This window comes from Styela clava, chromosome 1, assembly GCF_964204865.1.
Source record: "Styela clava chromosome 1, kaStyClav1.hap1.2, whole genome shotgun sequence".
NCBI lineage: Eukaryota > Metazoa > Chordata > Ascidiacea > Stolidobranchia > Styelidae > Styela > Styela clava.
The window spans coordinates 15,159,830-15,177,237 of NC_135250.1; the positions used below are offsets into that span (position 1 = coordinate 15,159,830).

The 17,408-nt window shown below is 32.6% G+C and overlaps 2 protein-coding genes across 3 annotated transcripts in view; one reads left to right on the forward strand and one right to left on the reverse strand.

The window, feature by feature from the left end:
- On the forward strand, positions 1-12,894 carry LOC120343519 (protein Wnt-10b-like). Its single transcript, XM_039412722.2, has 7 exons — positions 1-244; positions 5,470-5,653; positions 7,514-7,628; positions 7,869-8,020; positions 8,509-8,694; positions 8,949-9,106; positions 9,923-12,894. Exons 1-7 carry the CDS (start codon positions 84-86, stop codon positions 10,284-10,286), a joined length of 1,320 nt encoding a protein of 439 aa, XP_039268656.2. The 5' UTR covers positions 1-83; the 3' UTR covers positions 10,287-12,894.
- Positions 12,749-17,408, reverse strand: part of LOC120343527 (ras-related C3 botulinum toxin substrate 1-like) — a 13,724-nt gene continuing 9,064 nt past the window's right edge. The window contains exons 2-5 of one of the 2 annotated variants that reach the window (XM_078110498.1): positions 16,411-16,490; positions 15,757-15,947; positions 14,270-14,485; positions 12,749-13,744 (exon numbers count right to left, since the gene is read on the reverse strand). In XM_078110498.1, the coding sequence (XP_077966624.1) occupies positions 13,576-13,744; positions 14,270-14,485; positions 15,757-15,947; positions 16,411-16,416 (582 nt within the window). In that variant the 5' untranslated portion in view covers positions 16,417-16,490 and the 3' untranslated portion in view covers positions 12,749-13,575. The remainder of the gene's footprint in view (positions 13,745-14,269; positions 14,486-15,756; positions 15,948-16,410; positions 16,491-17,408) is intronic. The other variant, XM_039412731.2, reaches the window with a different exon arrangement.

Consider the following 17,408-nt stretch of genomic DNA (forward strand, 5'->3'; position numbering starts at 1 on the left):
ATATTCATGCAGGCCATACATTTAAAAAGATTGCCGCATGTAGAAGAATTTTCGTTGCATCTTCCTAATATGAATTTAAATTTATGATTGGAATACGGTTGGGATTAGCGGATTTGAAAAAAAGCATTCTTCAAAACATTTTGGAATATTTCGAGGATTTGAAACATTTTCTGGCAAACTTTATCATGACGGATGGTTTGAAGTGGCGCACATCATGGATTTACGTCATATTCTATTTGATCAGGTGCGTAGTGAATTTTACTGAACACTTGTGGTAGACTTTGATCATGTATGCGGATGGACACAATTTAAAAAAACATAATATATTATGTTAAGCTACAACTAGTTAATTACGATGAAGATGTTGTCCTGTATAATATGACACGTGTAAAGATATCCAAATAATTTAGTTAAAGCAAAACTCGGAATTAAATATATTTGAATTGAATGTCGATGAATTTAGATAATTAATTTAACACGTGGATTACGCCTGATGGCCTTAAATTTTTGACCTGATATAAAAATTAACCACCAAATAGAAGAAATATTGTACCATATCCTTTATATATATTTTCACGTTTTGATGTTTGTTCGATTTAAAAAATTTTAAAGGGTGGATGAAAAAACAATGTCTAACATGTGTTTTAAATGTAAAATTGTTCAAACCAGTATTTGGTCATAGCACGAGTCTTGATTAAGACTGATGATGGCAAATAATCCCAAAACATAATGGATATAGCGTGCCGTCATTTGCAGGATTAAAATTGAAAACAAACATCAATCAAATGCACTAAGGTTGCGGAAAGTGTGAGGTAAAGCGAGTAATCATTCTGGCTGTTATAAGTAATATTATTACCTAATTTGGCTGCTGCTCTAGACTGGTTCCAGTGCTCCTTTATCGTGTTGATCAACGTATTTTCTTTTGTTCAACTCAGCAGTACATTTCTAACACTTTTTTTATACAGTCGCAGAGTAGAGTATTGTTCACCATCTCACCTATATATGCACGTGGCGCAACGCCACATAGTGTCGTAGTACGTGCCTTAAAAGTCACAACAAAATGTCAAATATTAGTGATAGAATTGGTAAGATAATTATAAAAAAATGATAAATAAGGCATAAAACCGATTTAAATCACGAAAACAAGATAATGCTATTAAGAAATATGAACCCAAAAACTTATATCACAAACGATAACGGGAGAAAAACTGTTCAGTTTTTGGGCGAATCATACGATAATAGTTGTTAAATGGATTTATCCCTGAAGAAAAAAATTTGGTGTTGGTATTTGGTTTGTTATATTACAGTCAGGGGGAGAACCCAAGAAAACCAAGCGCTGTGTTCGTATATATCTATTTTCTATTGAATGAAACAAAAATATGACAAAGATAAAATATTAAGAAACGTTCATTTTAAATTATCAAATGAATAAGGAAATAACAATTCATATCATATTTATCAAATATCGACAATGGATGAAAATATACACAATTACATGCAAACTGTTTAGTCGGAATGTTTGGAATGATCCATATCAAAATAAGAGCTGTGGTGACCTATGAACACGTTTTGAAATCATTTTTATCAACTTTTATTTAAATTGTCAATAAGAAACGCAATTAAAACATGTGCACTGTTTTTTTTTATATTTCAGTCATGGAAATTGTATGATGTCATATAACGCTGTGTATCAGCAATAATAATAAAGTCAGTCGACCTATTCTAGTCGTAACAAATACTGTATATCTATACTGGGATTCCTACATCATTATTTTATAACAAATACCAGGTGTTTCAAATAGCATGAAGAAATTGCACGTTTCAAGTAAGATAATGTATACGGTATAAACAGAGTTCAATTTGTAACGTTTTTTAAATCTTCTGATGTTGAACGCTCGCCGTCTAGCAGCAATACCACCAAGATTGCATGGATTTGCTAGGTAACTTCGTTTGGCGAAAAACGATGTCAAACAAGATAAATTGGTCTTTCGAAATGTAATCAATGAACTTATGTCATAAATATAGTCTTTAAACTTTGCGTGGGTACATTTTAAATATTTTATGGTCAAATGAAATGTAGCAATTTTAATGGAAACTCCAATTAAGAAGAACTCGAAACTCCAGTTGTCCGATATGAACTTTATTTATTCTCGAATTGCGGAAGGATTTTTTCCTAAAATGTATTCTAGTCAATTCAAAAAATGACAAATGAATCTCAACTTGTTTTTATGCGCGTGAGCGATCATAAAATTTTACATTTTATACACACACACTTTCAAGTAATGATCACGAAGAAACACCTGGAAAATCTACTATTAGTGATTATTTATAATTTATTTTTCTAAAGAAATAAATATTTTAAAAGAATGGAAGAACATGACTACGACTCACCAAATAATTTTGATTGATTTAAAATATAATAAAATGTAACGTAACGCGGGAAAAGGATTTACTGACCGGAAATATTTATGGCGCTTTTATGGTAATTCAATATTTAGACGTAATAGCTGATTACGAACCACAAATAAATCTTTCTTTCAATTGGTAGACATCACAGCATCTTGCTGTATTTTAGCACGCATATTTTGTAAGGCAGTGGTTAAGTAAAACGAACCGTAAATTAATCCGTAAGTATTCGAAACATCCATCTATTCTATAATTCCTACTCAATGTAGAAACCATCATATATACAAGCTTCCAGTGATTGTCTGTTTATACGACGAGTTTGTTTGATGACTTTTCAAAAACAAATATATTCCAATGTCAAACTATGACCAGCGTTCAATTTTGTTATAGTGCGGTTGGTAAAGATGGCGTCGTTTTTTTTAACGTTGGGTTGAGTAGCCATGGACGTAATGTTCAAATACAAACCTGCCATACGCGAAACTATAGTTTGACATAATTACCTTCTAGGTATTTAATTTTCATGTGATATGAGCTTAATTATACATAACTGAATCTAGACATCGTGTGATATTACACAGGATACTTTGAATGATTCCTTTTTGAATTTCTACCTGCAATACCATTATTATTTCTCGCCTCGAATGCTAAACATTTATACTATAAATGGTGATATTGACGTTTTTAAAGGCATGTTTGTACGCACAACAGAAGAAACGAATATCAAGTTAAATATCAAATGATCTACGGATTTCAATAGTTCAAGGAATATTATCATTTACACAATAATGCTTACAAAGCTAAGAAGAAAGACATCCCACCAACAGTGTTCGCGGTACACTAGAGAGTACCCGTGTGTATATTCACATTGAATTTATTAACCGAACTCCGAGTTATTGTACACACAATTCCAACCTGTTAGCCTGATGTGCCGGTAGCGTAGTCTTTCATGTGCGCGAATTGATACTTGCTTAGTACGCATGCATGACGTTTCTCACATATGCAAACGACCCGGAGGCCCCTACTTTTTCATGTATAGCCACTTAATATGATCAAATTATGTTGACCGAAAACAAAAGGTTAGCTTATAGTGACATGGTTCTATTGAATTTATGAAATCGCTTAAACGTAATATAAAGAAGTTAAGTCTCCTCAGTAGTCACGCATGAGCATACAATACAAAACATTACTAATGTGTGCCAACCCATCAAAAATGTTACCGCAATGCGTTTATAACCAACTGTGTACTGATGCCACATTCTGAAAGGTTTATGGTGTCATTAATAACATTTCGACTGTACCACAAATTACGGGACTCGGTAATTATTTATGAGACAAAAAGGGATAGAAAGAGACATCGAGGCAAGAAAGGTAAATTGAACTAAAAAACCGTGTCCCTTGATATTTGTGTCGAAAGAGGCTTTATTTAGTCTAAGCTAACTGTAACAAAGACTATCCGCATAACGATTTCTTTTTATCGCCCAACTATGGTTAACTCAATAAGATAGGTTCGGTTTAGAAAAATTCAAGATCAAATTTTTAAATTACTCCATTGATCAAAGCTCGCGATTATTGAACTTCATTTGCCCCTTCAAGTGGACCGAACATATGCGATTTTAATCAATGCGCTCTTCCGTCAGTAACCATGATTCGAAATCTTGCAAAGAAGTTGAAACTTTTTTTCAGCTCAAGCATTTTGGTATTCAAATCAAAACACGAATATTACGGTAATTGCGACAAATATTCTTTTCTTATCATTGTTGTGAATTGCTTCTGGGGCACGAAATGGCTTCATGGATCGTTTTGCTAAATTCTAGTTGTTGATCCTGCATTTGGAAAAATTGCCTTTTTCCGCAATTAGTAGACCGATTGATTTAAAATTTCAATACTCAAAGATAAACGAAGTCGCTAAAAGGTTATTACTTTTATTTCTCTTTCAAATTTCCGGTACCGGTTTGCGTCTAACTGAGCTATCGATACTACAGTTAGTCGTTGGACCTTCTTTTTCATATATTTGAGAATCGCCCCCTTGTTTGAGAAGGTCATACTAATGGTTACAGATGAAACTTTGTAGAAGTGTAGTGGCAAAACTTTCGAATACTCAATATAGACAATACTTATACTATATCCTCGCAGTCATTTAATACAATCCACTGACACAAAAGCAGAGAGGAAAGGCAGATACTACTCTACTATATACTCAACCATATAAACATATTTGATAATAAAATTATTTATTGTAATACAAATAACATATTATATATAGTAATAATTGCATTGCTAATCAACATCCCACAACTTCCAGTCGGAGGGTTCCGCAATCTTCCATTCAAATCCGAGATGCTTTTGTTTGCATACTGTTTGAATATAATCATATACCCGGGTTGCACCTAAAAATAAACTTGCTACACTTTGAAGATTCAGCCATTATTAAATTTGGTTTTATGTTTATTGTTTATACCATTCAGACAAAAGAGGACTTATTACAATTTATTCACAGGGGTTCCATGAGCCTATCGATTGTTTCATTGCAATTACGCGATAACTGTATGGTTGTAACGGTTGAAAACCACTAATATAGGCATTGAAGCTTATTGCCAACGTTGTGTTATGTGCTGTAATAGCATTAAATTGAGCCAATTTTTATGAATTGGGCTGCAATTTCTGCGTTTCATACGTTAGAATCGTACAGTATTTTCCAGAATGACCTCCTCTGTTTTAGAAGTTGTTAGTCCAGTATGATATATATTTCGCTATAATGACTCAAATGTGTATGTTCTGACTTGCTCACTTTCTGAACTTACGTCAAACTTACGTTTATTTTTAATTCATATGTCATCATCTTTCTAGAGTTATTTTAAACGAGGTAGGACAACAATAGTGATAAACCTAAAACGTTTTATAGATCAATGTTTTTGCGAGGGCACAAGCAACACACAAATATATATAAAATGAATACTCGAGATAGAATAGAACACAATGCGGATTTATGAAAGTTTCACCCTGTTAAACAACGCAGAAATTTGAGTATATTGAAACAGGCAATACCTTTTCATTATTTTTCAGCCTCCGCCGATTTGGATTGCCAGCGTACAACAGAGATCGAACGAATGAAATAATGCGATTAAATATTCCTAAAACTCAGTTTCGTATCAACACTAATACTATATGTGGCAACACCGAAGGATTAACAAGGAGCCAATATCAATTATGCAGAAAAGATCCAAATGCGATTGCATCGGCTATCCAGGTAATATATATACAAAGCAGAATCGGACCTCGAAATTATCTCGGGTTTTAGGGAACTTGTACTCTGAGACTTCCAAGAATATAGAGATTGTTCGAAACTCATCAAATTAATGCGATTGTTAATATAATATTCCGTATTGTTCACTATTTCTACGAGTTGACTAAGTCGATCGCTTTACAATTTCTACTAGATATAAGCGGTTGATTTACTGTGGCAAAGGAACACATTGTTATTTTTATAGTTTCCTGTCTCAAAGATTTGATAGGCACATAAACATTCTATCTTAATTACCCGTTTTTTATTTTTCATAAGTCATGACCTTGAAAATGATGTATTAAATAGGACTCAAACTTCCAGAATTTACTGATCCCAAAGCATATTCCAGGCTACCAGAATCTGCCTGATATTTGGGTACAGAAAAGTGTCCTTTTCTCAATTATTCTAAAATAGGTTAAAGTTTTTTGTACACAAACACCTATACTTACTCATTATCGCTTTATGCGTAAATTATAAATGGTATTGGTTCCGTATCTGGAAACATTGGTGTAATAAAATTACAATTTTATTTTGTCATAATTTGAGGGGTTATATGAGATCATGTATGGTCGATCATAAATTGAAGGTACGACCAATCTCCTTGATCAACAAAAAATAAGGCTAACCATCTGTTTTAGCCGCATTGTTTGTTTCAAGTCCCCGGGCATTGAAGAATCCGCACAAAGTAGTCAAATTTCACGAATTATCATATTGTCAAGCTTAATTTGAGAATAACAAGATTTCAAAAAACAGTGGCTCATATTTTTGTCGCAACACGGTCCACCTGTCAAAGAAATTTATTCACATGATTTATTGTTCTATAAATCATTTCGTATTTGCTTTAAAAATTCCAACTTTTCACTTCAAAGTGGCTCATCACATAGGAAATTAATTATCACCTTATATGAAAATGGCGTTTGTATTTTATTCTTGAGTATACGGTACTCCCAAAATCTTAAATAATAGATTTAGTTTTTACCAAGTGCTGACTATACATTTTATTCACGGTTAGTTCTAGGATTAAAGTTAGTTCCGCCATTCAGAATGTAAAAGCGAAACTTGTCTAGACCAAGACCAAGGATGCGGAAGAAAATACTTTCCTTAATAAATTTTACTTTAGTGAATCTGTACATAATCATTTTGAAAGCAAGAAATACATCGCCTTATAAACAAATCCCACCCTTCAGGTTGATTGTGGTTTGACCAAAATAGTTTTATTTAGTGTGTTAGCATAAATATATTGGACACATCACTGTAAATTGTAAATTATAAGTATGTATGACACGTTGTATGATAAAGTAAAACATAATTTACGTGTTTCAAATAAATCCACAAGGAAGTCTTCGGAATATTATAGTTTTTCCCAAAGTTGGCACGTAGTCAAATATACACCGCAAAGCGTATATAGTATATTTCATTGTTTACATATTTTCTGTAACCCAGATCGGGAATAGGTTTAATTACTAATAAGGATTATGCTTCATAATTCTGAATACGTTAGCAGTATTTACGCTAAGTTTATGTTTCGAAATATACCAGTAACTTCAACGACTAATTAACGAATACTATTCTAATTTTGAAAACTTGAACGAAATCGAAAGAAAGGTCATCTCATTTGGTGAATTATGCTTACATTCACGGTTGCAAATTTACAATTTGATCCGTGATTTAATGAGTGTTCATTTTAATCCACTTCATTCATATTGTAATATATAAGAAACGCTTTCTGCAATGCTTATATTAGATCAAATCATAACGTTTCTCATTTTTGAATAGGGAACTCGGTGTACGATTATTTACGATTAAATTTTCAATTCATTCCAGGGGATGCAGATTGCAATTCACGAATGTAAGCGCCAATTTAAAAATGAAAGATGGAATTGTACAGCTCTAGAAACAAAAAACAAAATCCCGCACACCAGTGCATTTTTTAAAACAGGTATGCTTCATTCGTCTATACTGATTTAAAAAAAAATTATTCACTGGTAAACGCATATTACAACGATAATGAACGATAATGAAAATAAAATTTAAAATAATTATTTCTTGGTCTGAATTAATTTAATATTCCACTTAAATCGGGATTCGATTATTGTCGCTTGTTCTTAAATTATCCGAGTAAATTTGAAAATACAACAGAGATTACTAACATAAAAAAAACTATATTGTTTTTCTGCAGGATTTCGAGAAGCAGCATTTTCCCATGCAATTTCGTCAGCAGGTATAACATATGCTGTGGCTCATGCCTGTAGCCTCGGAAAGATAGAGGCGTGTGAGTGTGATTTAAGTCCAAATATGTATAGTAAAGGACTTTCAGCAAGCTTTCATAAGGTACAAAAATTTCTAATCATTTATTATTTTTTGGTATATATATGTTTGTATTTTCATTATATATATCTATTTTAACCTAATGACATTTATGAATATCATGAGTCTACATTCTATGTGTTCTAATTGATCTTCTATCCGACAATTATCAGGAGGAACAGCAACTTGCTTTCATTTCCATCTGATGCGTAGTTCATTCTCGTTATTCGCACTACTGCTGTGATTAAACTCATAAAATGAGCTTTGTCAAATATTGCTTTGTGTAGTGTCAGGCTATTTAACCAAAAAGAAATGTGAAATACATTGGGCATATTTAATGTTCTACGATTAAAGTTCAAAGCAAGAAATGTACAATTTTCACAACTATCGTTTCTGCATCTCAGTCGTCATTTATGAAATACTTTTTGCTTGGGGTTTTGGGCTTGATACTCTGGGTTACTGTCACTCTCACAGACTATCACCTGCATTTGATTTATTATTATTGTTATCAGAACGTGTTAAAAAACGGTGGAAATATTTCGGGAATTGATCCCCGCATGAAAAAATACATATGGGGTGGATGTGATCATAATATCAACTTCGGAATCATGTTTTCAAGAAAGTTTTTGGACGAAGGAGAAGTGGCAAACGATTTTCACACAAAACTAATGCTTCATAACAACAGAGTCGGAAGATTGGTAAGTGGCGTTCAGACATGAAAATTATTGTCCAATGCCTAACTTTGAAGTCATTCACTTTGACCAAAATGCGGCCAATTTTCATAATATTCCTAAATATTACATTTTATTTAAAATACTTAAAATACCATCTTCAGTTGAAAGTTAAAATTCGTCAGTGTGGTGCATGGGCAGCATATTGAATCTGGCTTCGATTCTGACTGATCAATTCTCATTACCATCTTATAAATATATTGACGTCACATATTTTATAGGTAGTCGCCAACAATATGAAAAATCGATGTAAATGTCATGGAACATCAGGAACTTGCAGCCTTCAAACGTGTTGGAAGCAGACGCCAAACATAGAATTTATTGGGAATGCATTGAAAGAACTTTATTTTAAAGCATCCAGAATTGAGTTTAGCAATAAGTAAGTCAATGAATATCTATTACTTATATATTCTTTTATTCATAGTGTATTGAATTCCTGTGTCGTACCATCGAAAATGGATTTGAACGACGCGGTTAATTAATGATAGTAACAAAGAGACAAAAATATTTATCACAAGTTAAGGGTCGGGAACCTTTTTGGTCAAGAGAGCCATAAAAAGTACATATTTTCAATTGCATTTCCGTGCGAGCCATATATCATTTCTTCACTTAATCAGGCCTAAAATTTTTACTCAAAAGTCAACACAAATATGATGTCAATATACATTTAATGTGAATTCTGATGCTGCATGTTGTCGCTGCGGGCGTTGAACGGCTGCTCACATGCAGCACAAGTTGAAATCTACGATACTCATCCCCCTTCTGTTGTTTAGGCATCTTCGTAGTATTTTCAAGGCTAGCTTTGCTAGTCCGATCTAAATATGACAAATAATGTCCCCAGTTTGTACAAACGGACGAAGAGCTTTTCTCTATTGCTCCGTGACTCTATCGCTTTGTGATGTCACAAAATATGTTCCAGAATCCCCCTAGTTTTGTCACAATACCTATCTGGTAATCTCTAACATAACATAGACATGCGCTGGGCGCGTCTTCACAAACGTATTGGCAAATTTAGTATTGGCAAATTTTCTGCCAGATTTGGCTATAAAAGAGTTTGCATTTGTTTATACCCATTTACTACCCCTACCCCTTGGACAGAGTAAAATTATTTTTCTTTTCATGATCCTTTACCTGATTTTATTGGCCATGCTCGAACTTTAAACTGAAAATAACTTTAAAAATGTCAATATTTCAGGGCAGACAGCAGCTATTTCGATTTCGAAATAAGAAACCAATTTCAACACATGGATAACAACATACATTACCATGATCCGGATCATAACTTCGGGGTCGGAATAGACAATCTAATATATTTTAAGGACTCGCCTGACTATTGCGAAGACGATAAAAATATAGGTTATCGAGGTACGAGAGGAAGGTACTGTAACAGAACGGCGGGTCCGGATTCTCCCAGTTCTTGCTCAAATTTATGCTGCAACCGAGGTCATCGGACATATAAACATACACGAGTCGAGCGTTGTTCTTGTCGTTTTCACTGGTGTTGTTATGTAAATTGCGAAAATTGCACAATTACCGAGAGAGTGTCCGTTTGCAGATGAACTTGAAGGAGTGCACCGAAAGTTGCGTAGATTTTCAAAATAGCCGAGGTTAATGATAACTAAGTGTTGCCGGCATAATATATGCAAATGGAGGAAGGAGCAAATAGGAGAACGAAGAAAATAAGGGGAAAACAAGAAAATTGGGAAACTGCTCTCGCTTGATGTCATAATACCATGAAAACAAAAACTGTTAATAATAGTGCAATTTTGTTTTCACATTTAATTATATAGATTTCATGTTTTGGAGAATAACCAGGGTCAGCAGGTGAATAGGACTTTGAAAAGCAATCAAATAAACCGACTTACGGAAGACAAAAAATATATATATGTTCAGCTTATAACAAAACTAATAGCCCACAGTTAAATAAAATTATAGGACACACTCCCATCAGGTTTCACATGGATATATAGAAAGTTCTGTCTTGATTCAAAAAATAAAAATGTGTTTTTGTACAAAGCTCATGAAGAGATTATGATGAGTGATGCGACCAGAGCATCCAAATAAGTAACAGCATTTTTTTTTATTCCGGGACATCAATTTATCCGAAAGTATTTTATTCCATATTCCAACTTAAACAGTTATTTGTCGTGCACGGGTCCTTGAATGCCTAATAATTGATATACAACGTAAATATGGAGATAGTATTTCATCGACACTTCAAGATTGTAATTTGTGGTCTAACCCAATGATAAATCATATTTTTTACGTGATAATATCAGTAATTATTAGTAAAATCACACAGTCTCTTCACTGCGTTTCTTTGTTAAAGATCAATGTATAACATAATATGATATATAAGATTCTCACTTAAAGAAAAGGTATTCAATTAAAAAAATACAAAAAAAAAAAAATTTTGGGTTGAATTACTGATAAAAACTTTATTTTAAATATAAATTTTGCTTCAGTGCTTGATCGACTTAAAATGTCTAAAACTAAAAGTCAGCTTACTCAAAACTTGCAATGGAGGCAGAGTCGACACCTGAATTAATTTTATGTGATCGAAAGTAAAGTATTATGTTCTATCGTCCATTTATATTTTGATGTTTTTACTTTATTTTGCTTTCATATTCTATTAAATTTCGATTCATGCTTCGAGTAAGTTCACAGATACGTAAAATTTTTTAACGTTTTTTTTTAAAAATACATAATTTTTATACAGATCTATGAAACAGCAAAGAGAGATTTGTAATATTTGCGTTAATGTAAGACGGTTCCGAATGCCCTGAACTATATATTTAACAATGATCCAATATAACTTTATGTTCTACAACAGTTACATGGGACGGCAAGATTTTACATCTTCGGCAATGCTCGCAGAACTTCGAGCACCGTGTGTGCTGAAAAGATCTAGGATAATGCGTAACGAAGTTTGTCGAGCGTAATAAAATAAAAAAGTGTTAGTTTTTAATATGATAAAACAGCTAAAGTTTGGGTAAAATATCGAGTCCCATACGACTATAGGAAAATAAAAGTAAGCCTTCTTGCGCCCTCTATCATCTTCACGAAATCGATTGATGCACCAGTTAGAAAAAAGATTGTTTTCCAAGTGCAAAAATAATCGCTTCGATAGCAACAACAATATCAAACAACATTTTAGCAAAACAATTAATAGGTCCAATAACTTGGATAATTGCAGTCTCTTATAGGCTAGATTGTAATATCTTTCTCAATCGTGTTCTTTGCTATGTAAATTCAAAATTGCCGTAAATGAATGGTTTAAAAGATTCTAAAAACACCTTTGGGATAATTCTTAAAATTTGACATTTGAGATATATTATTGGAGCTTCCGCATAGGTGAACAATGATAAAAAATCCGTTGTGAAGACGCTATGACTACCAATTTTAGCACAGAAGATAATATGCATATATACCAAATCTATGCTGTCACAAGCGCTGTATAATTTGGATGTGTCAGGCGGATCTGCGAAAGTATGGTTATAAAATACTTTACTACTCCAATGGATGTGTCGTGCAATATACTTGCAATATATAAATTAAACGCAGGTGTTTCATCACACAATATCTCCTAATTTTCAACTTTTGCCAACATAAACGATATGATTTAGAAACATGTGGTTCAGTTTCTTCTAACATATCTTGGAAAAGTTAATCGTTCTCTCTGTTCGTTTGGTTATAGGTTCTCATATGAGAAAGCCACTTTTACGTAACCATCATATCAGGTAAACACGAAACTGTTGCGTTATAGTTAGGATTAACACAACTGCACAATTGTATATTAAGATTTGCAACTTCCCTGAATGAAAGATTTTCATCTCTGCGCAGCTATGTGTTTGGATACGTTATTGCTAATGTGTTATCGATTTGAAAGTGAAAAATTGTGTATCTATAAACAATCCCCATAATGCAAAATTTTGAACCTTCATCCATGAAATATATATATATGTCATAATGTACTATCTTACAATTTTCAATTTTCTTTATAGTTGAAAGATAATCAATATATGTTCTATAAGTAGTTTTATTTCCGTATAGTAGAGTAATATGAAACGCAACTAACGCAAAAAAAAAAAGATTTAATGTTATTTTAATTAGATATTTAAATTCGGAAAATCAAATCAAAATGTGACATCGGCGGTTTGCAAATAACATTTACATTTTGTCGCGGATGTTCAGTTATGCCGATCGGGATAAGAAAAATGGTCGACAAAGAAAAACGTTTCAACTAAGAAAAATATAAATTAAAAATAAATGCCAGTACATTTTGGAATATGTCGTTTACAGTGTTATAAAATATCTGGGGAACATCAATTTTTTTTGCAATGAATTTCCGAAAACAGCAATAGCTGATTGGTTATGAGTAAAATACCTTTCTGTTATAGATTTATGTCATAAACAGCACGTTGGCCATCGTTTTTGCATTCTCATTGCTGCCGTAAGTATATAAAATAAGTGACATAGAATTCCAATTAAATAACAATTTTAAATTCAAAATGTAAATAAATATATAATTTTAGAGTAAATAAATGCAAACATTCTACTAAACAAGTATTCAATTCTCGTAGCTTTGTACCCACAATAGGACATTTTTTAGTTTTCTGATAATGTTATAGAATATAGATAATTAGAATTTTGATATCGAAATCGAAATAAGGTTTTACGAAACTTTTCGAATTCCGTATCAAAACTAATGTGCAATAATGTTTATTCTCGCGAGCATTTCAAACAAAAAATGCGGAGAAAAAAAAGAGTCAAAATAGTCAAGAGTCAAAATGAATCGAACTTAACAGGCAATCGCGTGAAATACGAATAAATCAGGTTCACAAATAATTATAAAACATGACAATTTTTCTTCCCCTTTTTACTTGACGTCGCAGGACACAAAACGGCTCTGATAGCTTCGTCAAAAACTGCTTTCAGGCCTTTTTGCGTAAGAGCAGAACACTCTAAATATTTTACTGCACGAATTTCCTTCGCCATAGTAAGAGCTTGTTGATATCTGTAAATTCAAAAATACATTCAAATTACACCGGTAATACTTTAAGATATTATTAACATCATAAGGATGTTGTTATTGTAAACATTCATCCAATCATACTAAAAAAGATAGGAGAATGTCAAAGGATTGATTTCAAATATCAATTAATTTGAAGCGTTTATACATATTAATACGTGCAGACCTACTCAATTTAAACTGCTTTCATACTTTTAACATATATGCTAAATATTTACAATAAAGAAAACTGATCCCACTGATACTCAAACCTCGAATCATTTAAAATCCGCAATAATCAACTGTAAACTTACTCAATAGCAATTTGAATTCTAAACGTAAAAATTAGAGCTGTAATGAAAAAACTGCTCACATCTGAATGACTGAATCAGTTTTCAATTGAGATAAACTCTCATTGTTGCCACTACAAAAATGATGCAGTGCCATCAAGCACGTTTGTGTGACTTAAGAATAACTATAAATACTTTTACGTATATGACTCTGCATTATGCATTAGAATGACAAGCTTACGTAATCGGAGCTGTTCGTTTCTCTTTAAGTTTGAGTATCGTTTCCTCATCATCTCTGAGATCAAGTTTTGTTCCTACTAGTATGAGAGGAGTATTTGGACAGTGGTGAGACACTTCTGGATACCATTTGGCACGAATATTCTCAAATGATGACGGCGACACGAGAGAGAAACATAAAACAAAAACATCAGTTTGGGGATAGGACAGTGGTCGAAGTCTGAGAAAATATCAATGAAGATGTTAATCATTAAAAACTGTACTCCGAAGAGACAAAGGAATATATATATATAACCTAATTGAAAAAATATTTTTCTGATCCAAACAGGTCGTACGTATACAAATTTTATATGAGACTTATATATATACCTTATATATATGTGAGCCAGTGTGCCTCGGGCAGATATGGATATTATACGAATTCAAAAAAAAATTGTTAAATAAAATTTAACCAAAATTAACACTTGGATTAGGGATACTAATCAATGAAGCTTGACTTTTTGCAGTTTATTAAAAAATATGATAGTAAGGTATTTTTATATTATGTCAAATTTATATGTAGAGCTAGGGAGCGCTGGACAAAGCGTCGCTACGCATGTTTTTATCCGTTATGGCAAAAATAGTAGGCTACCATTAAGATCCAATCTAGACCATTTTTGTTTATCTAAAAGGCTACTCAACTATATTTTTAATACATAGTTTCCTTATCTACGCCTGTAGTCATACAAAAATACACTGACGACAACTTACTTTTAAACTAGACCAAAACAATTTGAAGCTGTTTATTAAATAAATGTTGTCATTAAAATGGCATGCTGCTATTTTACACAGAATTATTTTATACTCGTTCTGGCAGTAGGCAAATTATTCAATAACAATTTTGAGCTTCTGGCATAGATGAGGCGAATTAATAGTACATTTGGTTTATTATTTTAAAGAATTTAAAGAACTTGATTGAATAGAATATTCCTGAATAAATTAACCAATGCATCAAAGTGCCATGGTGTGAGATCAAAAATCAGAGACCTTGGATAATGGTATATATATCTAATGTTAGTTTGTTAATAGATCTCCGAGTAACGCGATTATCTACATTAGCCAGTGGCTTTGAACAGTTGAAAAATGTCATGATCCGATAAAAACATGAGAAAGCAGGTTCATCAGAATGACGCGACGCTATCAGCCTATAACCATGCCGATTTCAGACTGCGTAGTATAATCTTTCACATATTCCTTTATATACCGTCCTAATTTGACACAAATTGAGTCAGTGACGACGCTACAGAAAAGGAAGCTATTCGTCACGGTTTCGTGACGCCACATCGATTTGCCGGTGCTGTTGCGCTTACAGATATGCAATACAAAAAACACATAGCTATCCCCATATAATCATATATTAATATTTTGTTGCAAATGAATGCATAGGTGACAGTCGTCCTTATGAGGAGGCTTATAGTACGGCCATAGTGTATAGTACTATATATCACTTACCTGTCATAATCTTCTTGGCCTGCTGTATCCCACAATCCTAGATTTACTGGCCGCCCATCCACCATAACATTTGCTGAGTAATTGTCAAATACGGTTGGAATATATTCACCCGGGAAAGCATTTGTAGTATAACTGATAAGTAGACAGGTCTTTCCGACTGCTCCGTCGCCAACAACGACACATTTAATCGCCTGTATGCGGACAAGTTATAGCAAATTAATGTACTTAATTAATTTATTTATTATATAATTTATTATTATTTATTCCGATAATAAGAAATGACAGGGATGTAAAATTTTGGCAATAAATTAATAATAATATGAAGTTTTAGTAGAAACAAAGACTGAAACGGCTTGGACGTCTAGAATGCTATAATTGAACCTGCAATCTTATAAAATGTGAATAAAAAAGAAAGTGATGACGACACTACTAAATATTTAAATATAATACATTTTGCATACAAACCAAAGTGAAATAAATAGTAGAATATTCGACATTATATCGGTACATTTCGCATTAACTCTACAACACTTTGTTTTGTCCACCGTTGTTTCAAATTCATTACTATGCGTAATAACTAATACGTAATGTGGGTAAAACTTGCTTGGTGAAATTATTTCTGCTGTTTATGCAGTAAAATAATGTATTACTCACCTGCATTTCGTAATTATTTTTTTATTGTCCTATAAATTCTTTGGGATACTTTCAATTTCATATGATTTGCATAATATACCTAAAAATATAACAAAAGATTCGAATTTAAACAGAAGAATATTAAAAATCCGACAACGTTCCTGGATTATCATGGGGACATCTGGAATCCATGTAATCAAATTTCTATAAGACGTACATTGACTTTATCTAGTTTTGGTGGAAGTGTAGTGTTAAGATATATATCTAAATGAACCTTTTTGGTTCTTCAACTTTTTTAAAACAAAATCTGAAAGGGGAAATCAAATAGTGGACTATTCAAGACTACTTTCGTGATTTATGAATCTTTACAAACATTGAGATCTTCTAACTGTATTTGATTTTGGAAGTAACGAGAAAAAACCTTTTTTGTTCATATTTAGATCGGATTCACATTTCACTCTACCTTTAAAATAAGAAAAACAAACAGAATCGTGTCTTTAAAGTACTTGCATTTTACCCATACAAGATATTCGATATAATTGTACACCATAACATATTCTCGCCATTTATTTTTACTCGTCTATCGTAACAAATCTTTGTACGAATTCATAAATGACGCTATTTCAGACCAGCAAAACTATGAACTACCCAGTCTATTACATATTACTGATAGATGGCAGCAAATAAATTACTGTGTGCTTTATTTCAAACCAGCTATTACCAAAACATATAGCTTGACTCAGTGTTACATAAGCTTAGCCTATTCAGTTAATTGCGCACGACCACGTATGACTCAGATTGCGTTTCAATAGATATATTCGACTCTACAGTAAAGAAATCTTCTTTTAGGTTGTTCAAAATTATCACCACACCCTGCATACTTACAGTCAACGATTAGAAATCTAACAACACGAGTGCAAATACTTAAATTTATATACTCAAATATAAAATATTCCATAATATCAACAAAACGACGTAATATATCCTGTAGCATTAATATAACATGTGTCAAATCAACT